The sequence below is a fragment of the Xiphias gladius genome, chromosome 9, assembly GCF_016859285.1.
Source record: "Xiphias gladius isolate SHS-SW01 ecotype Sanya breed wild chromosome 9, ASM1685928v1, whole genome shotgun sequence".
Taxonomy (NCBI): domain Eukaryota; kingdom Metazoa; phylum Chordata; class Actinopteri; order Istiophoriformes; family Xiphiidae; genus Xiphias; species Xiphias gladius.
The window spans coordinates 17995274-18022225 of record NC_053408.1 but is presented as its reverse complement, the minus strand read 5'-3'; the positions used below and the strand labels follow the sequence as shown (position 1 = coordinate 18022225).

Genomic DNA, 26952 nt, shown 5'->3' with positions numbered 1-26952 from the left:
TTCAGACATTTATATGAGAAGACTCATTTTGTTAGTGCACTGTGTTTACTCTTTTCCATTTATTTCCCAATCAGAGTTGAGTATAAAACTCTGTCTTAATGTAAGTTCCCACATGTAAAGATTGTAAATAATGATTTCCTCATTGGGGCCAGTCCCCTAAACCGGACTACCTGACTGACTGACTGACTGACTGACTGAGTGCTGGAGTTTCCCCACTGGCTCTGTCAAAATGAAGCAGCAAGAACAGGGGCTCGTTTATAGGCAGTGTTGACAACTTAGCGCCTTTGTCAGTAGATTTACCGACTTTTCTGACCCCTTTAGTGACTTTTCTTCACAAAAACACCCAGCGACAAATTTGGCAACTGTTTGGACAAACCTTGGCAAACCTACTTTCCATATATCAGGGTTTTAGCAGCGCGGAGCAGCAGCTCGGAAATGGCGTAGAAGTGACTACTGGTTAACATGTAGCTATGGGCTGCCTTTCTGTCACTATTTCAAACTTGTTCCATTATCTGACAACATGAACAAAAATATATGTATATGTGAGCACAGAGAGTAGGAGAGAAGCAAACACATAAAGAGTGATCCAGCCATATACTAGGTTTTGACTGAGTCTTGTTACTTTTACACTAACACAATTGTATAAAGCAGGTAGGAGTGATTTCTGTGGAGCTGAATGAAGCTCGTCTAGACAGCAGCACTGGATATAAGGAAATTGTCTGCTCTTAAATATGTCACAAAAAAATGTGGCTGAGTTGCAGGTGTGAGTATAACTTGTAATTTATGCGAAATGGATTAATATCCGAATATAGCATATGTACAGGCTCGGACCTCATCACTCCCCACAAGGAAGCACCACAGCAGGGAGTTGGGAGTGAGGATAATAACTTTCTTTCTAGGGTAACATAGACTCTGAGCTTTCAGGTGCGTGTTGGTGTCGGGGTAGAACTTATGAAATGTTATCTGAACAGCAGCAGCAGCAGCAGCAGCGAGTGACAGCATAGCTTTCAGGTGAGATGCGTGGCAGCAGGCGAGCAGCAAAAGCGAGAAGAGCACTGATGGCTCAAGTACCCCGCCATGATTAGAAAAGGGGCACTGGAAGTGTGCTGCAGTGGGAACAGTGTAACATGTGAGTACAGCAGCAGACTTAAGTAGACTCTTATAAACAAACAAAAGTTTTGTTTATGTGCAGTGTCTCTCTCAAAAATGCAATGGTCATGAGGTCCAATACACATGTAATAAACAAGAAATGCCTTCGCTTTGTCAAAACAGCGCACCTGCAGAGCAGCCGCTCCACACTAAAGTCCTGTAACAGCCTACATGAGCCTCATGTTTTACCCATAATACTCACATTTTAATTTTAAAAGTAGTTTCACCGACTTCAGTAACCTTCAGCACCAGAGCTGAGAGCTTTACAGCAGGGAACAATAATGAGTTGTGCTGATCTGTATCATGTTGACCTCTGTTTCTACCGGTTAGTTTTTGGGTAAGGAAATTTTAAGACCTGGTTTGCAGACTTCAATGTTGTTATTCTGCATAACTCTGTGTACAATGAAGCAGCTAAAAACAGGAACAGTGATTCAACTGACAAAATGCGAGTCTACTCAGGGACATCCCGACTGATGATTCCAATCATTGAGACTTGGGGGCAAACCTAGATCCTATATTTCCAATAATCAAATCATTAGAATCTCTTTTGTAAGCTCCTCCCTACCTGGTATTTGTCTTTCAAACCCCTGACCCCCAGTTTGCCTAGCACGCTGTCTGTTATATATTTCCAAGCTGAGGTTATTTTCTTTGACTTGACTAAGTTCCTTGAAATTCACAGAAGACATTATAAAACAAGCTGTGCAGTACACCCTGTGACTACTATAAGGATTTTTGTGTGAAATCATAGGAGCTCTCCTTTAATACAGCTGAAAGGTAGAGATATGTGCTAACATGTGCTCTAAAACAAGCAAAATGAGAAAAATAAACTACACTTCCAGAGCAATTATTGGAATTTCTTAGTCATTACAGTGCAATAGCGCAACTAAAAGCATTTCAAATGCTGTACAGGTTATTTCAAAGAGTGAATTTTATATGAGTATGTCCAGGTTGAACAACTGAGCCATTATTCACCTCATTCGCATCTTCTGTTCCATGCATATCTGAGTGAATGAACTGTTATGTACTACTACTATTTTTAGTTTCTCATGTTGTACTGAGTGTTGCTAAACATTCTCTTCAGAAGCACAAAAGAAAACTGGCAAGATGATTTATCGCTTCAAAGCAGCTTGTTCCAAAAGCGTTGTTGCCTGGCAACAGACATCAGACATCCTTTGGGAGAAGAAAAAAAATTTAATCTCACACTGGCATACTGTATATGTGGGGTTTTGTTGAGGGTGCTTTGTCACCATTTTGATCCACAGTGGGAGGTGTGGGAGCCTGTACTTCCACTGGCTGCTATATGACGGCAGGTGTGGGGTGACACTGGCACATACAGAACCGTGGGCACAGATAAGGATGGGAGGAAGAGAGAAAAGAGCAGCAGTGCAAGAGAATAAAAGAGGACACAGAGGTTGAGGAAAGAAAAGGAGGGCAACAGAATGAAAGGGAAAAAAGAGTGAGTTCTGCATGGTACAACCTGAACAGAAGGGCCAAAGGTTTAATACAGTTGCTCAGCTGCGTGTAGCATTGTAGAATCAACAAGAAACTGGAAACAAAACCGGGTAGTTGAGAGAAAAGTTACATAAGGCGGGCCAAAATCTGGATAGCTGCTCTTACCCTGCATTTTACATTATGAGTCAGCAGGTTGGGCTGGGTAGGGAAATCTGCTGAATTGCTTTACAGCACCAAACATGAAGAGGGTGCTATTCTTCCAGAGCAAACAAAACTAAAACTTTCACACTTCCTGGTCATGAAAAACATTATTCCTCTTCAAGTAAGTGAGCGGTCAGTGAGACAGACAGTGATGTAAGATGAGAGGTACAGGAAGAAACAGTGTTGGTTGGAAATCTGGTCTGGTTTTGTTCTAAGCTTAGCGTTAGCCCTGTGATTGCATGAAGTCCTGTCCTCACGACGTAGCTGCAGGGTTCACACACCCTGCAACTCTGAACAAAAACATGTGTCGGTGTTAAGCGTGCAATGTTGTGTTAAGAAAGAAGGATAACAAAAAAGATGTGTGCTTCACCTGTGGCTGCGGTAGACGTTGAGCAAGATGATGACGAAGCCCAGGCAGTAACAGGCCAGGTAAGGGCTACCAAAGAGCCTGGAGATTGTCCGCGTATGATGTTCCCATCTCGCCATCTGATGAATGACAGAGAGACAGAGAGCGGAGGACACGAGATGATGTTTCCAGTAAATATCCCATCAAGCAGGAAGTCAGTCTCTGTAATACGCCAAGGAGAACAGTCTGGAAAACAATGACGGACTGATTTATGCTTGGATTGAAAAAACTACTTATTGGCTTGCAACCGACTTCTATCTCCCGTCTGGTCTCCACCAACTCCTGAGTGGAAACCTCCGGGTCTTTAGCTACTAAACGCTGCACTATAATCCGTGTGTCATTCGTTCATCATGTTCAACTGAGAATCCCAAATCGGAAAATGAAAAAGCAATGTTATTTCTTTATTAATTTATGAATCCAACACAAAAAAACAAATAAGGGTTTGCTTTTCGAACTTTCAATTTTATGCTCAAGTCAAAAATAGGAAATTAAAAAAAACGAGCCATGGACCGAATTGGATTTTGATATTTAATCTGTCTGATTTGTGTGACCAGGAAGTTATCGATTTCTTTGTGTTTTGCACTTGATAAGCTTGCAGCAAATACCTGATTTAATGTAATTTAATTTAATATTTTTTTTAAAATTTGTTTTGTATTTTTTACCTTCATGATCAAAGGGACGAGTAGTGTAGTGCAAGTGACTTGCGTGTAGTCGCTGATGAGCAAGAGGATCGTAGAGACACACTGCTGCCTGTAGTATTCCTATAATATTCCGCTCATATTTCTATGATCATCTGTAGCGTCTGTGCATTTATAGTTTTTACTACAGATGTTTGGTGTAAGCTGGGAGTGGAGCAGATAATGCGAGGAAAGGAAGGAAATTCACCTGCACTGACTGCACCGTGTTCAGCTGCTACATGTGTGTGTGTGTGTGTGTTGGTTGTTGGTGTGGAAGCAGGGGGGTGCTATCTTTGGGCCATCCCCCCTGTTAAAAAAATAACAAATCAGCTTCTGTCTGTAGTCATGTCTCCCCTAAAATATTTTGTTATAAACCCATGGTTTCACTATGTTCACCAACTAGTTGCAAAACTTGCAGCAAAACTTGCAGCTTTAAAGTCTTTTGATATTAGGTTGACATTACTTTGTTGTAGTCTCTACTCTTTAATGGAAAACTTTACAATGAGTAAAAAGCCAGTACGCTATTTTGTTACTGTTTACGTTACAGTCTACTTTCACTTACCTCCAAAAAATGGCTGTTTTGATGCTTTGACTAAGAGTGCTCTACCTATTGATCTGAAACCTTGGTCCCTAGATGGTTGTCGATTGATCAAATTATCAACATTTTTTTTCTCACAATGGCAGGGGAGTATGTCATTCAGGATTCGTTTCCATTTCTTTCTTACTGTTTGAGAAGGTCATTTTCCTAAAATCTCAGCAGTAATAGCTGTAACATTAAAGCACTCTTCCTTCCTGCCACGGAAGCCTACCATAATCTCCATCATCCCTCGCTTCAGCTTTTAGGGAAACGTTAGTATTTAATTTAGTTGTTGGTATATTCGTGTCTCAATTTAATCATTGCTCTATTATCAGAGTTAGCACTGATTAGAAACAGAGAATGTAAAATAGACACAGAGAAAGACAATCAGAATGAAATGCTCCCTGGCTGATATATCTATTTATCATCAGGGCATAAAGCTCAGAATCCATTCAGGAGTTAAACTGACTGACTGGATGCAAACACTGACTGGCTGGAGAGGTCACTGAGTGAACAGCTGACTGATGGGATGACTAACACTCGTCTTCAAACAGAAGGATCGTCTGAAAGTAAGACCAACAGTTTTTCTTCCCTCTCGCTTTCTTTCTTTTTCAACTTAAACAAGGCATTTTCGCCACCAAAAATACTGAAAAACAGACTGAGCAGCACTCCGTCGTGAAACGAAGCTCCATATACTGCAAGCGTTTTCACTCATGAGCCTTGCATTATTTGGGTCAAGGGCCTTAACCAGAGTGCTTGACTGCATGCCGTCTTCATGATTTTTAGCTTATTGATGTTTAACATGTTTTTTTCTTTTGTTTTTTTTTTTAGCATAATTCTTTTCAAGACTTCATGAGATTTGTGTCCATGATTTGCGTCTCAAATCTTTTCTTAAAGTGAACCATTATGATTCACAAGTGATTTGTGTATTTGGACAACACAATAATTTATAAGTCATTAAGTGGAGTCATTGAATCATGGAAGTTAGTGTAGAGCTTTGTCATATGACAGCCTTTTTCGCAGGGGTGTAACACAAGGCTACAACAATCTTTTTATTCACGTCGGCAGGTTCTACACCAAAAGTTGGTAGAAAACGTCTAGACCGATTCATTTTCCGTGTTAAATTGTTCTGTACTGACATTTATGTTTAAGTTTAGACATTAAGTGAAGACATTATGCCCAAATGTGAAGTTACAAGGAATGTCTTTGTTATAATTTCTACATGAATTTATGGATATTTATCCTTTATGGACACTGGGGATCCTAGTACCGTCAAAAGGCGAGGTACCATGACATCTGGGGTTATTTGTGTCAACTGGTGACGGGGAAAAAAATGTAATGCAAACATTCAGCCGCTGTTCTGCTCAGACGGAGTTATCTGTTCATATTGTTCTTATTTGTTCACATCCCTAAGACAGCAGGTAAAATAAAGGCTAACTAGAGAGCTGTATTCTCTTGCTGAAGCTTTTAATTGATGTGTGTTTATAGTTTTCAGCTCTCCAAATTGCGTCATGCATATCCCACAGGGGCCGGCAGCAAATATCTTTTTGTGAGTGATCATGGTTGCATTTTCACACACAGATTCACTTCACTATTCAACTCCTATCAATTATGCAACATGAAAAAAAGCCTTTGATCCGTCCATAAAGTGAACCTGACTGTCTGGGGCATTACTGACTGAAAGAGTTGTTGATGGACCTATTGACAAACTCCGACTTACTGACTGACTGTGGTCTGAGGAAGTGCGTATGTGACTGTGAAACAAGGCACGACATAAAGGACACAGATGTTGTCATGGCAACGTCTTTTCTATGTTTAGAAGAGGAAATATAGAAAAAGTGAGAAGGGAGACGAATAAAGGTTAGAGCAAAAAAACTTTATATGGTGAAAGAAGAAAGTCAGTGTTTTAACGACTGCAGAGCTACACCTACTAAAATAGCATTCTAACTGGTTTTTGAGCTCTATGGGGAAGACTGAGCATGCACAGTCGTTTTCAAGCTATATTCACTGCAGAGTCTGACTATTAGTCACTAAGCAGCCTGTGGCAGTGATGGGGGTTAAGCTCCCTTCTCTTTGGACCTTTGGATCTTTAGAATAACTGACTAAAGAACTATATCTTTAGTCTCCTGCTCCATGTTTCTTTGCATCCCACGTTTAAGCTCTTCTGTGACTCAGATGTATGGTCACATTCAAATGTTGATCCCATTAAAATCTTTTCTATAGGACACTGGGACACAGCAAGCAAGGAGGAGACAGAGCAATAACATTAACACTGGGAATAATGATAGGAATTAGCCTTACAGGGAAAAAAGTTTGTAAGTGCACACTTGATAAGATGACGTAATGCATTTTGATGTTGGTATGCAGAATTTTAAATGTGAGACATAATATAACTGCACCCTTACTGTATGTGTACGTGCAGCATCCTCTCTTGTTAATACATTTAGCATGGTAGCGAAGCCTGAATAGCTGACATTGAAAAGAACAAGTGGCTGTGTTGTTTTTGTTGGTACCGATACTGTACCAAAGCGGAGCTAGTCCAAAGGCTCTGGCGAGGAGTTGATTTCTTTGTAAGGTTTTGACCGAGTCACACACCTGAGGACCTGCTCTCTGTCTGTATATGTGTGTTGCGTAAGTATTCTGTAGATGTGTTTTGAAGAAAATTCCTGAATGACTACACGCCAGTGTGAAGATGAATTATCTTAAATTAAATGGTTGAAGCCATTGCACTTTCCTTGATGAGCTTATGTTTGGTATGGATAGGACTTCTCACAACCAAGTAAGTGGGTTTTTTTATGTTATATCTTTAGATAAGTCTACTACTGAAGGGTAATGCAGGTGTAAGACCCGATTTCGTTCGGGACAAAATGAGCATGATGCAATAATCAAATATTTGTTATAGGTCCAAAGTAGTCGGAGCTCCTCAGTCTAAGGTCATATAGTTGTATATGTACATTTGTAGAGTGTTAGTCAACAAGCGACAAAACAGCGTCAGTTTGGTGACAGCAATCTGGTCACATTCACGTGTCTCTGATGTGGAGACGCTGCTGGTGCGTTGGACAGTGTATTTGTGTTGTTGGAAAGGTTGACAGCGTGTCAGAGGTGTATAATCAACCGCGGTCAACTTTTAGGCCGTAATTTTTGGTGCTGGTGTTGTAATGGATGCCATAATATTAAAAAAGGGGGTTTATAAAATTCTGAAAATTCCATACAAATATTAAGGGAAGGTTGAAGAGGGTAATACAATGTGGACAACACGATTTAATCGATCTCAAGTTCAATTCTCGAGTTCTGCAAAGAATTGGATGGAAAAAAAATCAAGAAGAACAAAACTGAAAAACTGTACAGTAAAAAACAACCCTTATCCCTTCACCAGACATGTTTCCACATGCATCAAATTTTATACATTCATAACAGTTGTTACATCATATTTCCCTATGTTCTACCTCTATTGTAGATTTGGAAAAGTCGTGACAACCAGATGGTACAAGAATTGAGTGAGTTGAGTTTAAGTTGAGAATTGAGTCAAAAAGAAGAGGAGATACAGTGCAGAATGTAACCATTCAAGTACCCTCAACAAAACTGCTGCTTAACCTCCAAACTGAAGATAAAAAAAACTCTGAAAGTAAAATAGAGACAGGAGTTAGAAAGAGATGGATTGTCTGCTCACACTCAAGTAAGGGAAGAGGAGGAAACTGCTTGCAATATAAAATGTGTTACTGTACGCCAGGAGACGTATTGTGACCAATGACAATGACACTTTCCTTAGTTTCCACCAAATAGGCAGCCCAGGTCTGAGTCCACATGAAGCTAAACTCTGAAACTGAGCATTGTCTAATCACATGTTGTTGTCTTTTTCCCTAAAATCGATATTAACAGCATAAAGTAAACATTAATGAGGATGACATGAGACCTTGGAGAGTGACTAAGGCAGAACCCACCAATCAAAATACGATGTGCTAATGATGCAAAGCACAATATACTGGTGATTTTGCACTGAAAGCGTCATCAAGAAGTGAATATGTTGCATTTGCTGGTTGGATGTTGGAGATGATGCATACAAACATACATACTGCATGCATACAAGTACATTAAACAGGTGTGGGAATATGAGATTCATCCTGTGCATGCAGCTGTACCTTCTAAATGACAGCTGTTTTGCATTCAACCCAAAATTTGACACACAGCACAAGCTGCGGTAAAAAAAAAAAAGAAAAGAAAAAAAAAAGATAATTTGCACCTATTTTCAGTGACTTGTGTATCCTTTCATCGCATCTCAACTCTAAGAGGAAAACATGCCAAGTGCACTCCACAATCCATATTAGGCTATTTATGCCCGTACACTCTACTCTGAGGCAGTGTTGGGACTGCAAGCCTCCCCACAATCATTCAACACAGTTTACAAACCCTCCCGGGGGTGATGGAGTACACCAAAAACCCTCATGTGTTCTGCACACAGACTACTGATGCTGCTATCAAATCATCAATCAAGCCACAGAAATTACAGGAGGCATGAACGAGGGGAGTACAGGGAGTGGTGCTAGCTTGGCAGAACCTGCGGCTCTCCGAGGCAAATTCAATCAAGGCTTAGGTAACAGGCTCCTCTGGCGTCCCCATTAGCCCACTTAAATCTGAAATGCAGGCACTCGAATGGGTTTGAAGTCAGGACTTTAAGACAACTGAAAGGAGAGGACTTTTGACGTCTGATGTTCCTTGATGGAAGAACAAGCGGCTGAAATGGGAAAATATAGCTAAAAGCACCCTCTAAGTCAGCCTCCCCTCATCCCACCCTCGTTCACACACCAGGAATACACACATTAAGAACAGAACCAAAAGTACAATTTATGTAATTCTACAGTGTGAAAAGGGTCCTTTTCAATGGAAATTTTCAACCCTTCCCTCAGCCTGATGAGCAGCTGGTGAGGTTGATCCATTGTATCAATGTGCAGCTGTATGCAATGTGCAACCTGCACAAGTGTATTATTGCGAGGATGCGTGCTGTACTGGAGTAATGAGGAGAAAGAGAACAGGAAAATAGATGGATCACATGCACACCAGAAACACCCTGATTAAATCCTCCTCAATTCAGAAAACGCTGATTGAATATTTAAATATCTGGGGATTTAGGGACATTTTGTCAACTGCAGTGCAGAAAATACTGGCAGCACATGTTCTTTCAATGAAACAAAGTAAATTTAGATAAAATTAGATTAAAAATCTGGGGACAGGACAACTCATATTTTGGCCAAGCTAGCAGTGTGGCTCTAGGAATGGCAATGTTGGCCTGTCAGTTGATTGGTCCACTGTTTTAGTCCAGACTGAAACTATTGGATGGATTGCCATGAGATTTTGGACATGAAGATCCCCTGACTTCGTGTTTCTCTGACTTCTCTAGTGCCAAGAGCAGGTCCAAGTTTTACCATGGCATTTTTCAGTTATTAGTGAAGCATCTCGACAGCTACTGAATAGATTGCTTTGAAATTTTCTTACAGACATTTGTGGTCCCCAGAGAATGAATCCTAGTGACTTTGTTGAAAATATCTTTATAACTGCTAGTCAGACAGAGTATGGAAATGTAGTGTTCCCAGAGGATGGTTTCTCATGTGTTGATGATGTCCCTTGCCTTTTGTCTAGTGTTACAATGAGGTTTAAAAATAATAATAATAATCACCTTCCTCTGATACTTTGTGGCCAAATTCCACTGTGGATTTGCTGTGGATATTTCTGGCCTAGCAGGGACAAATCCTAGCATTTTCAAGACCTCTTGACTTTTCTTATCAAAATGGGGCTGAAAAGGCCCACTCTTCCACCGTGATGCCAAAATGTTCCCTTGCACAGAAGAAATAAGAATTTAATAGGCACACTGAGAACAAATCACGCTCTTATCAATTCATGCGCCCCATATGAGCACCTTTTCCATTTTGAACACGAGCTTTCCATTAGGATCCCCTCATGAAAATATGTCAACTTTGCGCTTAAGATTTCTCAATATCAAACCGACAGATTTCCTTGAATTTTGCTCCTTAATGAATCTTAAATTTATATTTTACGGGACTGGGAAATACACTAGGTATATAACTATGCTCTCCAAAAACCACCATTTAATTCTTCTCTCAAAACCTCTTTCACGTTAGCTTAAAGCCTAAGAGATTATGACTTCTGTTACAGCTGCATCCATTTCAGCTTCAGGAAAAGGTTCAAGGCTTATGTCACCCACAATGATTCAGCTGAAATGCTTGCAGACTGAAATAAATCACAAAATGAATACATATAAATGTCAAGGCTATGTAAAACTAAATGTTCTCCTTGCATCACTTTCATTAGGGAGGTCAAAATGAACCAGATCAGATAAAAAAAAACAAAACAAAGGAAAACAGTGTTGCCTACTTCAAAGTTGAAAATGTACTCTAAAACAGCCATAGGGGTTGATAGTCTAAGACTGTGGTTCATTTGTCATGGACACAGTTGCGACTATGATTGCTGCCCTCTAGGTACAGAAACATTTCAGTCACATTGTGACCTCAGTTTCTTGACACTGATCATCTGCCTTTATGAAAAGGTCAGGATATACAGAATACGTACCAATCTGTGATACAGCGGATGGGAGGACAGGCATTTTTTAATTTTTTTAAAGAATAGGTTGAACAGTGACGCAATTCCCCCCCCAAAAAACTGTTTGCCTTTACGAAGATTCCCTTTAAGTAATATTGAATACTTGTGGTGAATCTGAGGGTTATTAAAAAAAAGGAAAAAAGAAAAAAAAGAAAACATATAAAGCTGCCACCACCAGTGTCCTTTAACCTGAACTCATAGCAAATAGCACTTCCGAGTTCTGAAATATTAGTGTGTTTAACGAACAATATATATTTCTTAGTGATATCCAATCTGAAGACAACAGCAGCAATCTCAACATGGTATCCAATGCTCACTGGTGTGACTCACCCATACCCACACCCACACTTTAGCCTACAGTGTGTGGGTACATCTGAGGTCACATCACCCTTGCAATCAGTGTAATTGAGTCCATATGAATAAAAACATGGAAACAATGAACTGAATCTTCAGTCTTTCGCTGAAGTCATGAATATCTATTTGAATATCTCTTACCTGGCTGACCAAGTACATATGTACAATAAAGAATTTGATTAATGACCTCTACTGCCACTAATTCTGTTATCAGTAGTATCACAGTCATTTGAGGTCAACCTGCATTAAGTGATTTTTGATCACAAGGCAGAAAGACTCCAAAACAAACACAACAATAAGCCTTGATCTACTCTAACAAGTTCATATAATTATCCTGTTAGCAGTTGCCTACGCATACATCCAGCAACATAAACAGGAGAAAATCTGAGTCCTCTTTCTCACAAACAGTTTTTAAATACAGTATTCACTAGTATTTTAGCTCTGGTTTGGTTCTGAAACTCCTGAGAAAAATTCTCAGTTGGATCGGCAGTACAAGTCACCCTTATATCTCGCTAATGTTTTTGGTAAGACAAAAATAATGTAGAACATCAGAGACAACAGTTTGCTCATTTAAAGCAAAATTAAAGTTTACTAAACTGTGGTTTTATACAGAGTCATGGATCCAACCATCTGTTCCATCACTTATAATATTCCACAAAGTCAATACTAAGATTTCAGGGAGCACTGATGTCGCAAAAAAAAAAAAAAAAAGGTCCACCAAGGTGACAAACACGATTGGTAAGATGATGATATAGGTTGTAAATAATCACCCAGGTGAACCACTTTATTTGAAAGAGTGAACAAAGACAAATGGTGAAATTATTCCCCTAACTGTTGGTCTTAAATATCCACTGTAGTCCTGGTTCAACGCAGACCTATCGCACTTGAAGCAGTTGGGTGCATGCATGGTTTTCCTTTGTAATGTGGATTTATTGGCAACATTATAGCACACTGTCTAACAGACAGCTTCAGCTGCGTGACAATACCAGCCACCGCAGCAGACACTGTGGACAGCATGAGCTGACGAGTACTTTGTTCCCATAGATGTAGGTCACTGGGCAGCACAGACCTGATGACTGAGACTCACTCCATATGCAGGGAGAAGATCCGATGATGTTTAATATGTTGTGTGCTCTATCGGCTTCATCGCCACATGCAGGCAGGTTGATTATGCATGTATAGGGGGCATCTATTTATTCAACTGAGGCTGACCTCTGCTTGTGAGGAGGGAGTAGGAGGGGAGATTACTGTATGTTTTGTGTAGATACTGAAAAAAATCAGTAATCAGGATCATTTGGTTGCAGATGCACTGGGCAGCTATAAGCCAAATCAGCTGAAACCAAGCCAAAAGGGAAAAAAAACAACATTATTTAATAACTGTTCAATAAACCCCTCCCCTGAACAGTGATTGTCCAATCACAGCTTAGCAACTGTAACAAGGAACAGGAGGCCCGTCAAGCTTTGGATTTCCCCACATATTAAAGTGGTGCCCATGGGGTTGTCATAAGAGCGATACTCTGCAATTGAACAGTTTGAAGGGTTGTGGCTTTTGTTTCTTTCTTTAATTTTTTTCCAAAACTAAAAACACAAGACCTAAAGTGTAAGGACTTAACTGCATAGTCTGCACTAATGTGAGTATGCTAATCTAACTAGCTTACTACCCACACTTGCAACCTAGCTTTACTTCTAAAGGCACAGAGAATATCCTTAGCTGTGTAAATCATGATACGGTATAGGGCTATTGGTTACATTAGAAAAGCCTTAAAGCCTGATCAACGAGGCTAGGCTATATCAGAGCTTAAGGCTAATGTTAGTGCCTCTTTCCTGTTGTATCATAATACTAGGACTGACTAACATCACAAGAACAATGCTGCTCCATTATTCCACTGTCTTCTAAATGGATAATAAACTGTTGAGGATGTTGATTGAGGATGTTGATTTTTTGGACATGTAGCTTTCGTCTCAGCATTTTAGTGCGGTAAAATGTACAGTATGTGGCCATCCGGTGAATATTTAAGATCTTTTTGCATAGTTCTTGTTTTAACACAAGTCAGCTGGAAACGTTAAAAATTCAGCCGAACGCTGAGTTTTCCACCAACTCACGCAGTGGAGTCGACAGGCTTCAGCTAGAAACGAGAGGCCTGTTTTCCTTTTACGCCTGTGTTAAATCAAAGACCCATTGCTTCAAAAATGACCATGAACATTTGAGTGGTAAATCTGCCACTGTTATCACTGTAAACTGCTAATGTACAGTGCTGAATTGGAAAGTTTGACAACCATAGTAACAGTAACTAAGGGGAGCAGGGCTTAGCGTATGGTCAGTTTTACAAGACTGATGTAATTATGGTGCTGCAAATTGGAATAACATATTCAACACACTAGTGCCTTACTATATGGTACACCTGAGGAGGTTGGAGGGACAAAAGTCACTTTTGAACCCTAAACCGAAACCCTTAAAGGGCTCAGGATTGGCCAAAAGCCTGACTGTACAAAAATGTTGTCACTGCCGGAGGTCTAAAACTACAACTGGTTCTTGAGAAGCATACAAGTACGTGCCCACACAGGCGTTCACACACAATGGCAGCAGCATACAAACTCTGACAATTTAATGCACACTCCTCAGCTGATGCAGTCTTGGTAATAATCAGCCTAAATATAACTGCCATTAAGTTTGTGTTCTAAGACAAAGAACTTATGTTCCCATGTGTGCAACACTTGTGCGTCAGACCATGAAAATAACTTCTGCCAGAAGCTTTCATGACAGTATGTAAACTCGAAAGTCTCAATACGAAACACACACCGATCAGCCACAACATTAAAACCGGTAACTGGTTTTAATGTTGTGGCTGATCAGTGTATCTCATCATGTAAATATGGGTAGAAATGTAAGTCTCAAATTTACCCTTCTTATTTCATGTTATGCTCAATCTTAATTTACTATGTGATTTTTCTGCACTTCCACACCAGATATCTAAGAGTAGGTGTCTTTTGTTTTGGAATAAAGTTCTTCAACTATGAGTAATAATAACAACAACAAGGCTTTCCCAATATGAGTTGTATTTCCATTATATCAGTAAATGTTGGGGGGGGGGGATAAGCCAATGACAAACCTAACACATCCTATGAGCAACTCGTCACATCGCCTTTCACTCTTACTCTCGTCTTTTTCTTGTATTTTTCCCTTTACTGTGAATTTTCTTTTTTTCTCATTTATTCATTTAGGGTTTTTTTTCTTGAGTCTTGGTGTAATTTTAATTTCTGCTGCCTCGTCCCGTCAGTGTCTCTCTTTTTCTTTCACCTCAGTAGTGAGACTTTAATAACCTGCCTGAGCCTTCTGTTCCTCTTCTGCACAGTTTGCATATATTCTCTCATTTTCCCAACCTCTAGAGTTTGTAAATGACCAGCAGTACATTATAGGTCACGCTGACATCATGTTGCACTTTCCCTTTTGTTTGCTTTACTCTGTTTGGCTTTTTAGTTTTTTCCACCTTCCCTTACCTCTCCTCTCTCGTTTCTCCCAGCCCTCGTGATGAAATGAAACACCTATCCCTTTGTCTGCCTCAACAAGTCTCTTACATGTCCTTCCCTCTGGCCGTCTAACTGCTGATGACTCATTTAGATGTTATTGTTGTGCTCAATACAGAATCCAGCCCCCTCAGGCACCAGATAAGGCCCCTAAGAGAAGGAGCACAACATGGGGGCCACATCACTGAGGTTATGTATGCACATTTTTGTGTGCATATCACATGCAATTTAATTCATGCTGCTTTTCAGTTTATTTCTGTCTGCGAAGGTTCGATTAAGGTTTAAATAGATGCAGTAGTTCTCTGGGTGCGCCTTCCACATAATGTAGGAAGCTTGACACTCTCCAAAGCAGTGGTACTTACAGGAGTACAGTGGTATCTTTTTGTCTCATGTGCGCCCAACCCCAATTTACTAATTTAGAATTGATTTTAAACTGCATTTTATTTAACACTATATACAGGGATATTGATACAAATTTTTTTTTTTCATAAAATAGAACTGTCAGTGTTAATGGGTAACTTCATCAGTCTGTTTACTGGCCTTAGGGAGCACTACTGCACATGTGAAAATAAAAAATAATTATTATTTTCTGATTATTTTTCTAAGCTGTCAATTTTGAGTATGACATTGTTATCGGAGTACAATGCTAAATTGGTGGCGTACTCCTCCAGTGCCCCCTTGCATCCCCCCTTGCATAGGTGGGAATCACTGCTCAAAGGAAGTAAAGACATTAATTCAAATGCTCTCCATTTGGCAGCTCGTCTCTAAAAACCTTTTCATAGCTTTAAAACCACACTTTGCAATGCATTTTTCCAACAAATTATTCAAGCCACTACTGCTGGATTGCAGCGTTATTTTGGAGGTCAGCAGAATATGGCTTGTACTGCACTCTTCCAGCTGTAGTTACAAAGTTTGTTCCCACATCCTCTTATCAAAACCCTGACGTCACGTCCACTTGATTCCAGCTGAGATGTCAGCCTAAGGCGAAGAGATAAAACAAGAAAGAACAGGCTGACCACTTGCCTTCAAGCCTCAGTGTCAGCCTGACATCTATCTAATTCAGTGTAAGGCAGCATTAGATAGGTGAGACCTAATCTCATTTAGGACCAGATCTGACTTCTAAAAAAATTTAAGTTATCTGCAGATGCTGGGGCTGGGGACACCTCTTGCAATCCAGAAAAGGGAGAAAATGAAATCGGAATTAGACATCGTATTCACATGTGCATGAGGCACAGCTTTCATATTCTGCACATCTGTTACCGTTACCTCACTGAACACAGGAATAGTGTGCATGCCTGTTGCTTAGGTAACTGATTCCTAAAATGACTTGGAATGAAAAAAAAAAAAAAACTTTTATAACTGTGGCATTAACCTCTCTTTTCCACCTGAGTGCTTTTAGTTTACTCTCAATCAGAAAGAGAGGACGTAAGCAGAGTGAGCCAAGTATGCAAAAGGTTCAATTCTGATTTCGTGTCTAATTCTGTCACTCTTCGATGATTACATAATTATGGCTGTGTATATCCTTTAGGCCAGAATATACATGTTGGGTGCATTTCTTTTCCCCTTAAACATTTGCAATGTTGATTTTGGGGGAAGATCTGAAACCTGCATTGTTTACATTCATGTTTGCTAGCTAAACGTCTATTTCTAGCCGGCATTTTTATAGCGCATTGCTGTTTTTTTGATACATCACCACCTGTAAATCGGTGAAATACTGCGTACTGCATTACCTGCGTGTTTATGAATCCAAGTGCGCGTGCGCAAGTTACTAATAAAACGTCAAGCTAAACTTAACTAACTATTGGCTCATCGTCACCTATTATTTTTCAAGCTGCTTTCCCCACAGCAATATGCATCTAAGTCTACCTGTAATTTCAAAAACTGAATGCTGACCTCCTCCATTCACTGAACACAGTCAGTCCTGAGAGCCACAGAGTACTTTCACTGAGAAATACTGGCGGCTCTCTTCAAGAGTAAAGAGTTAAAGTCTTCCCATGAAGTTGCTAGATTTGTCACTAGGCACTTTTTTTTAAATAAAAAGTTGCTATAGGGTCTTTAAAGTTGCCAAATCTAGTGATAAAGTCACGAGATCTGGCCCAATCCCCTGATTCCATTAGTTGGCAACACTGTTGACGTCTCCCTGACGCTCATGTTAGTTTTGTTCCACCTGTTAGTGCAGGACAAATAACACCTTTGTAATTCTTATAGGCACATGGACTCCAGTGGCCTCACACGACTCCCTGCATATCTTTGCCCCCCATTTACCTCAGCTGCGTTTTAGTCAGCCAGACTAATTGAAAGGAACCTATGTGGGTGTGTACAGCCTTTAATAGTGTGTTCATTACTGAACGCAATATTTGATGCTGTGCAATTGCACACACTGGGCGTGAGTGGACACAAATTTGATCTAGGCAGTGAAAACAAAGTTAAATGGTTCAAACTGAGCAAAATACTCGCACCTATCCAACAGCTTCATGACTCCATGTTTTCTATACTCAGAGATAAGAGGAGAAAGAGAGAAACTTGAGGAAAATGATGGAAAAGCTGGAGTACTGAGATCAGTTAGAGGCTATCACAGAAATACACTTAGCAACAATCCACACAAAGTCAACACAAAGTTGATAGCTAATTTGCGAGCGAGCCAGAGTTCGAGACGCAGGCCTAGTGATAAGCTGTCACCGCTTTGGTAATTTGCTTTTAGAAAAAGGGTTTGGGTTACCATTAACGTAATACAGGTCTTCCTGTGGAGCAGAAGATATTTGTTAGGAACGAGTTCTAACTTTATACATAATTAGTAAACAGAAAGGCTTGACAACTTTGGTTTGGATTCTATGATAACTATGATAGTTTTGATATGAAACACAGATTGTGACTTTAAAGAGACAAAAGCAGATGAACAGGCCAATCACCCAGGACAGGGAGAGGGAAAGAGACAAAGGATGACAGACATGTAGCAAAGAAAAGACCTGAGGATCATTGGAGAGTGGTGAGAGGGGAGATGAAGGCCTCGTCAGACATGAAAAAAGATAACTGATACTGTGTGATTCACTAATCCTCCCTGTGACAGATGACTGGAGCAGAGGGTGCTTCACGGACTTCTTTCCCCTGGTTTTTGCCTCTCAGGTTATGAGTAGTCTGGGGCTGTATGCAGCCTCCAAGACTTCAAACGTGAGTCAGAGCTGAAAAGGGTTTTCATTTAGTCTATAATCTATATCTTTATTTCCAGTTCTCCTAAAAATTTGCTACATCAGTCAAAGATAAGGCAGTCGACCACAGTGTTCTTCGCACTAAAAATGCAAATGCAACATTATTTATCATAAAGTATATAAAGGAGACAAAAAATAATGTTAAATGGGGTTCATTTGCAATACAGAGGTTTACAGAACATTTCTTCTTATGTACTGTAGCACAGGATCCGCCTGTAAAACAAGGACATTCTATTGTTTTGCACTATTCTTTGCTATTTCTAAATCTCTAAGAATAACTATAGAACACAAGACCTGTCTTCGTACATTACATGCCGACAGAGTAATGAATTAGGATTGTCTATATTCACAGTTCATTACGTATCATTCAAAACTGGAAGCTGACTTTATTGTTACACCCCCTACAGTACTACTAGCCAAAATGGCACACACATTCCTGCAAACACTGTCTGATTGACAAGGGATGTCTGCACAAACCTCCACAGCAATGAGAACTTAAGGAAAGAAAAAGAAAAAAGAAAAAAAAGACCCGTAAATGGATTCAACCTGTTCTGAGTTCAACTCCTAATGACTCACCCAACATTCAGATGCCACATTTAATTCAGTGACTAATCTTCCTTGCCTTATTGAAATTCTATTAACTTCTTACAAATCTTGCTCCTTGATTTAAGATTCCATTGTTAAAATATTCAATAATCAGTGACCAAAATCAATAATACTTTGACAGTCATCATATCCCTTGTCACACAGCAGGTGGTATTCTGTAGAGACTGTAAGCACAGTAGTTTGACTGTCAGAAGTATGAATATGAATAAATATGAATAAATTAATTGTAAATGTGAATGTGTGCGCACACACACAAAGATATATACTGCAGAAGACAAGAAATCAGCTTGCTGCACGATATGCGTCACCACAACTTTGACCTCCATGCTTGGGGGGGGGGGGATTACATCATCAGCATCTGATGCAACCCCTGTAATCAGTGCACAGGTGTAATTACCCTTAGTTGGCACAGCAGTCTGCTGAATCTGAGTCTAAGGAGAGCGCTGTGCTGTGCCAGCTGAGTGCATCTGTACTTTCCAGAGGTTTTTGGAGACTCGACTTAGTGTGTTGCTGAGTCACTATGTAGGCCACCTACACACACACACACACACACACACACACACACACACACACACGAAGACACACTTCGCCTGTAGCCCACACTGTACAGGTGTTGCTGGGGTCAGTTAATCCTGCAGAGATTCTGAGATTCCCAACAGAACGAGTCTACCGAGCCCAAAATTGGTTTCACCGTAGGCCAACTGTTCCCAGTGCCTGACAGCAGGATAGGCCTGGTTCCATAATAAAGTCAATGTCTGACATCATTACTATTGCACACTGACCTCCAGGCCCCACTGAGGCTGGATTTTTAGCCTGGAAGTCTTTCCAGCTAAAGCAGTGTCCATGCGTCACTGATCAAAGCCAAATCAATAAAAGGAAGAGAGAATTAGAATCATTTAATTCATCTGCCTCCTCAACATAAATAAAAAGTCTTTTATTTCAATATATCTTCTGATCATTGCATCTTAGGATAAGTCACAGCATTTGATATTTTCCTGAGGCATATCTTAACCCAACTGGCCTTATGTCTGTGTGTGTGAGAGATCAGTGTGCAATTCATGGACAGTGCTCATGTCAGTGTGTTGTGAAAAAGATAAAAAGGTTAAACAGAGTTAGTTGGGGGTTGGTACATCCTGATCTGTGTCCACGCACACGCGCACACCAAATTTTAAAGCAACAGGCCTTGCTGTGTCTCCGTTCCAGTAGGGACACTGTTGCCATATCATATAAATCTATACATAGATTTATATAACATATGGAATCATACCGTCACAACATACAATTCCACTGTAATTGTATAGTCTTTGACAGTGCATATGGGAAAAAGCTTTATCGTCTGCACCATTGTGGTTGTCTTTTGACAGGTCAAACCACGTGCAGGCACACACTGTTACCTCTACGCTGAGACTCATAAGGGATCCCAGGAGCCTTTTGCATTAAAAGCCAGTCTCCCCAGAAAAAAGAGATTTTTTTAGGCTTTACCTCCTGACAACACTTACATGTTTCCTTATACATCAAAAGGTTGTCCTATCCCAACCTTAGGGTCAGAACGCTATGTGGGGTTTCCTGATATGCAAATGAGTCTGCAAGAAAGTCGCTAAAAAAAGAGGTAAATTTTTTTGTTAATAAGCAGCTGTGATTTTCATTTAAATCAAGTTCATTTTCAATGAGTTTAATTTTTAAAAAGAAAACAGAAAAATGTGTTAGAAATAAATTGTTTGAATTGCAGCATGATGCATGACCCTGTACCCTTACAAGATCACACTCTGACCATAAAACTTGTGGTTCCCTTTGCAAGCATGTACTTAGTGCTCTTGAAGTCCCAGTCTAGGCCAGGCTTGACAGATAAGATGAGAGTCCCACTCTCAACTACTCCCAGAGACTTAAGCCGTAGACACACAAGCCCACTCATCTCATCAAAGAAGGTGAGTTAAAATGAATGTCAGTATCAAAATATTGTGCTTTCATAATCTGAGGTACCATAGTGATATTTCAGGCTAAAAGTTTCTTTCCCAACTAATCTCAAAAATCCCTGTCAGTCAAAGTAGTAATATATTTGCCCAGTAAGTAGCTGGGGAAGTAGCAGGTGTGAAAGTCCCATGTTTTGTCGACCCTTTCGCCCAACCAAACCTCCTCCTAACGCAGACTTTGTCAATCTTTATACTACATCTCCTGACTTCCTCCTTTGCTCCCGTTATAACTACTACTAACGTAACTATGGGCTGTAATAAGCTGCTTGCACCGACGACCTATTTGCTTGTTTTTTTAAAGTAGAAAAGTCTCATAAATGTTGCCTCTTAAAAAAGCTGCATACATGTTGTACCACAAGTTAATTACTGGGTTGTGTCCTACTGCAGAGCAGCAAACTCGAGTTGAGTTGAGCGTAGGGTTTTTGTTCAGGTGCGTAGTACTGAATCGTCCCAGCAGCACGTGTTTCCATTCATACTACAATCGGGGGTCTGCGTCGGTTCACGTCGGTCTGGCGTTCCACACATGCACATTTCCCCCATCTACACTCCATTCCAGTTGGTGGTGGCCATGCACCACAACATTTTTTGACAACCGCTATAAAGAAATTTAAAAAAAAATAAGAAATTAGAAGAATCACCTTCACATATCTGTTTCACAGATCTTTCCATTTTTGATGGCAGGCATTTTCATCCCTCTTAATCGTCTGTGCAATTTCTCACTAGAATTTAAATGCCATTTGGCTTTCTTTGTATTGCTTCAAAGAAGAATCATATAAACATGGGTAACACCAGATCTCCTCAAACAAACCTCTCTCTCCAAGAATCCATTTTGTTATGTGGAGCAGGCGCAGTCGGCGCATCTGCTATGCGTACAGCCTGAGCTTTTGGGCTGCACACGGACGTCTGGATAGGGGTCCACGCAGAACCTCATGGAAATGGCCAAATGGCAACAGTTACATCACGCGGACCAAAGCGGACCTTCGCAGACATGTGGACGCAGAAAGTATGAACTGGCCCTTGACTGTGCACTGAGCAATAGCTGCTCAGCACCAAAAAGCAGACAGTTTGGTAGATACCAAACAGAGCTTAAAGGGGACGGAATATTGGATTTACATGGACAAGGTGGCGAGAAACACGAATGAATAATAATTTTGCTTTGCATCTGCTTATGCTTAAATGAGCAACTTTTCCCTTTTAAAAGTTCAATGTAAAAGATAATACATCCGCGTTGTGTTTATAGTTTGTTTTTACTGCCCTAAAGTGATTTTATTTTTAATGTAACAATGAGTCAAATGGCTGTGTAATGTGAAAGATGTTGCTCACAGTGATGAACCCAAAGAGAATTATCACCCGACTCTGCAGTTTCCATCAGCTCTACAATGCGTTTTCACATCTTTCAGCTGATTGTTTTGGTTTTACAGAAACTGAAAAACCAGCCTGAAGCAAATTGATTCTTGGATTCAAGTTGAAATATTTCAGCATATTTCAGCAGCATTAGCACTTGCATGCCAGACCTTCGGCGCTATCAGGAGTAAGGTAATAGCACAGCACATGCAGCACATAGATGCCCATGAAACAAGGCAACAGTCTGACCTGCATCAAACGAAATGTACTTTACCACTACCTTTCATCAAAATGTCATCAGTATAGATGAAAATGTTCCTTAGACCAGGTGTACAGGAACAAAGGGGCAAGTTAGCACCCTAATGAGATATACTTCCTCTCAAAATCCCATCAGCAGTTGTCTCAGCAATCACATGTGACAGTCGGATCAGAAATATTAGAAATCACTGGGATACAAGGCAGTTTTAGCATAAAGACAACCATCACATGTGTGTCTGTTTATTTCTTCACCCTTTAAGAGATAGTAGTCCAATAAAATAAAATGAAACACCTGCCCCAATACTCCTACCTTGTAGGAATACAGCATGGTAGCTCAAACAGACGAGAAGAAAAGATCTTTCAAAACTTGTCTCTCTAAGTAAGTTCCATCAGTCCTGATGCCCTCTGCACGATCACAGCCACTTATAGCTTATCTTCCAGCACAATGCACAAAAAGGGTGTTTTGGGATCACGTGCAGGACCAAAGGCACCTCAGTGACAATAACTTTCATGAAAATAATTGGCTTCTCTTCTGTAAGGAGAGACCCTTTGTATGATGAACATGTGTCCTGCTGGGCTGCGCAGGTGTGATGGTGGATTGAGTCATGGGTCGAACGAGTCCACATTAAAAGGTTAGATAAATTACAGTCTGGAAATGAAGAACATGTACCTGCTGAAGCAGTGAAACTAATTGCAATCGCAGCGAGTAAACTGAGCCGATAATAGCCAATTATCCTACAGCCAATACATTTCTTTAGATCTGGACAACAGGAGGTCACTATAAAATGCAGCTAACATCATAATAAGTAACGGGAGACTGACAGAGCACATGAAATTATTAAATTGCAGCATATATGTTGACCTCTTGTGAATTGTGAATTTTGGTATTTTATCGACTTTATTCTTTGTTGCATTTGTGCTTAAAATTTTGAATTTGTACAATTTATTGATGAGCAACTACAAGATAATTAATTGACCATGTATAACAGCCAATTGCCACAGAGAGAATATGAGTCGGGAATGCAGGTTAAAAGGATGACCCCTTCACCTTACTGCAATATTATGTACAGCTCCTAGTATAATTAGAGTAAAAGGGTTGGCGTGATTCACTCAGTAAACCACCTCACTGATGAAGGATGTGACTCGAAGTGTATGATTAAAGTCTGCACAGCACTTAATATCTATAAGCATTTCTGATGGAAAAGAAAAGAGCCATTTCTTTCCATGCCTTTGTGAAAAAGATCCGTCAGGACTGACTCTTTTGCAGTTCACTGTAATCAGCACAACCGAAACACCAACATTATTTATGGCCCGATTCCGAGGTGCAAGATTATGCGATGTGTAGTCAATTAGATATCAGCTATTATCAGTCTTGATCCCCTAATGATGATAGACATTTAAACATATCTGAGATTAAATCATGAAATGCATGTAGCCATCTTGTCTTGAAACATAACACTGTGTGATAGACAGAAGGGCAGTTTTATCAGGCTCAGGGACGCTGTCGGAACAGTTTGCCTTGATTTGAGAAAGACAGACCAGCAGTTGTAGACAGCCTCTCTGTTGACAGATACAGTTTTCAAAGCTGTAGCTGCTAACATTCAAATTTTCAGTGGTTCCTTCCAATGCTTAAACTGAATTATTGGCCCAAGACCAAGTATTGTCTGGAGATATAAAATGTATGGTTTCATTTTTGCTGCATTTTTATATGTGCCTGGAGAGTAGGGCATCAGGAATAGTAATAAAGTAATTCAAGTGGACGTTCACACTTTCCCCATGAACCATCCCCTATCCACAGGAAGGTGCCCCAGCCCAACGGTAGGAGTTAGTAACGTGGCACAGACCGAATCCCTCACTGGCTTCCCACACAGAGCCCAATTGCGTTCACATTGCCAAGCTGCAATTAGAGCTGCTAAGGATTTATGATGTAAGTTTTTTATAAACACAAACAATGATTCCCTTATCAATTCATAATGATTGGTGCCTGGTGACAAACAATAGCAGGGGTTTTTCTATTGTTTTTGGCTGTCAGAAAACGTTCTTAATTGGATTGGAAATGCTGCATTGTCAGAGTGTTGTATCAACAAGCTCACAGAGGTCTAGAGAGATTCAGTCAACGAAGTTGTGTTAAAAGTGTAGCAACACACTAAGCTGCCTTTACACCTCAATACATTTATTCTATAGAGAACTTGCTTGCACCCTAGCAAAATCCAATCAGCAGTACGGTTTCTGAAATTTTAATACTCTCAGCCAGTCAAATGGCTGTCACAGAATCTCCACATGAATAAATATACTTATTTCTTTTAACCTGATATTCTCTCAAGCTCAGTGAGCTCCACCTACAAAGTTCTGGCTACATAAGATTAAGTAAACAAGAGGCTACACAAGATTATTTTGGAGCTATAATAGCTACAGTATTATCTACAGTGGTTCTTACCACATTCCAGAAGAGAGGGTTGAAAATAATGGCAATCACAGCGATACAAAAGCTGGAGTCATGTAAGTCGATGTGTTTTAGGAGTTCTTCCATCAGTGTGAGGTCCATCTGAAAGAGACAACCATGTGAAAAATAAGGTTGTGAGGAGAATAAAAAAATAAAAAAATAAATAAACACAGAATTCCATTAAAAAAGACAGTCTCATTAAAAAGGCCAATGGCCTTTAAGTGTATAAGTGTGGCCTATAATACGGTCTAATAGCTAGTTATAAAAAGGGTGTTAAATATCCTATGAGGTCTACACGATCATGGAAACATTAGCCAGGTTTCCTATCAAATGTATGGCAAAGTTGAATAGAATTTTCAGAAAATAGTCCACAGATGTAATGTTTTTGGGTGCAGCAATCATTTGTCTCTTCATTGGAGCAGAAGCTTCAACATTTAAGTCACGTTTTATTCGCTAAGTCAGTTTCCATTGTACTTTGTCGTATTTGGCTTTTGTCAATGCACCAACTTTTCTACCTCAGTGAAGCATATAAACTTTTCTTGCAATATTTGAGTTTTTTCTTCTTTTTAAATTTTCTGCATTTTCGTTCGCATATTGAAGATGCACAAACACAGGTGGATGGAAACTTTGATTTTAGACAGGACCTATTAGAAGAATGAGTAAGTTTGTACTCAGATTTAATCAGTTGGTATGGAGACCTACTGACAGAAATTTTGTACTTGTTTCAATGTCATCTGCATTTTCCTGTTCTTTAGGAGGCTATTTTCTTGTTAGTTTTCAACTTAAAAAGACATAGTTGGTGTTGGTCTTAAATAACATTTTCTCAGTTTTTAATCAACGGGTTTTTCACTTACGGTCTGCGCTGACTATGTAATAAAAGTGGTCTTCTGCTGCTGTATCAAATCACAGTAACAAGCTTTCATACGCTTTTTCTCATTGTGAACAAAGGGGAAAAAAATTGATGACAGGCACATGACACATGGCTTTTAAACAGTGAAGCCATGCTTCACTGGCAATGGCTTTGAAACAGTGAAGCATGGCAAATGGCATAAAAAAAAAAATCGTTCTAATGACTCATAACTGATAAGGTGGAGCATCGAACACTGATTTTCCTTCTCTATGGCACACTGGGGTGCTCTGTGTGGTTTTTCAGTTTTATACCCACTGACGCTAGAGATGATGAGCAACAAAGTGTGTCTTTTAGACCAGTGCCCTCAGTTTGCTCTGGGTGTTTTATATGTTTTATATCAAAGTGTTGGGAAGAAGAAAACAGTGCCCTACCTACAGTTTCATAATACGTTCTTGGCCCTAGTTTTTTTTTCTGAGTCAGTTATATTTAACTCTGATAGAGAACTAGTCAAACACCACTGTAGTACAACACTGTTGGATCAACCAAAGAACATGCTGACATTTTCCTTTTTTTTTTCCAGTGGATAGTGGTATGGGAAAACTCATCGGGCTACCCAGGTAATTCCAAAATGTTCACATACTATATGCTATGTCTAGAGGAAAGGTCTACATTATATGAAAATGGATTTTAAACAAACCTAGTTACTGAAGGGCTAACTTGTTTTAACTACTACACTGAACTTTACTGGAAGTATAATTGCTATTGTTAATATTGTTGTATATGTCCACTAGGCTGTCCATTTCAAATAACTATTCATGTCAACAGCTGATACAGCAACTGATGCTGAAAAAGCATATAAAATTTAAAATATTTAAAGCAAAAGCTGTTCTAAGCGGCTGCACCAAACTGTACACACATCTTAATTTTTTATCACCAAAAGAAAGTTTGTATGGACAGTGATTAAATTTGATGTACTTGTGGCAATGAAAATATTTTTAACATAATGAGCACCATAAATATTTCAATACTGGTTTTTACTTTTCCATTGCACAAAATGATGATAGTGTATCTGTGGAGATTGGAAGGTTACTTGATAACTACACCAAAGTAAGATGTCTTGAAACAAAAACTTAACTTTGACTGGACTTTCAAGATAAAGATAACCAACTGTGGGGGACGGTCAGTGCTACAGTAAGTGGCTGGTATCACATGACATCTAAATCTGTTATATAAGCAACAGGCCCATTACTGTAAACATATTTAGCAAATGGTTTAATTGTGTATGTCAGTTACAGGCCACCATCTGAACTGCCTCTGGGTTG

At 39.8% G+C, this 26952-nt stretch overlaps 1 protein-coding gene across 5 annotated transcripts in view; it reads right to left on the bottom strand.

Moving 5' to 3' along the window:
• pemt (phosphatidylethanolamine N-methyltransferase) overlaps window positions 1-26952 on the bottom strand; it is an 86384-nt gene that overhangs the window by 39332 nt on the left and 20100 nt on the right. For all 5 annotated transcript variants that reach the window (XM_040135063.1, XM_040135062.1, XM_040135060.1 and 2 more), the window contains exons 4-5: window positions 24775-24882; window positions 3173-3288 (exon numbers count right to left, since the gene is read on the bottom strand). In XM_040135063.1, the coding sequence (XP_039990997.1) occupies window positions 3173-3288; window positions 24775-24882 (224 nt within the window). The remainder of the gene's footprint in view (window positions 1-3172; window positions 3289-24774; window positions 24883-26952) is intronic.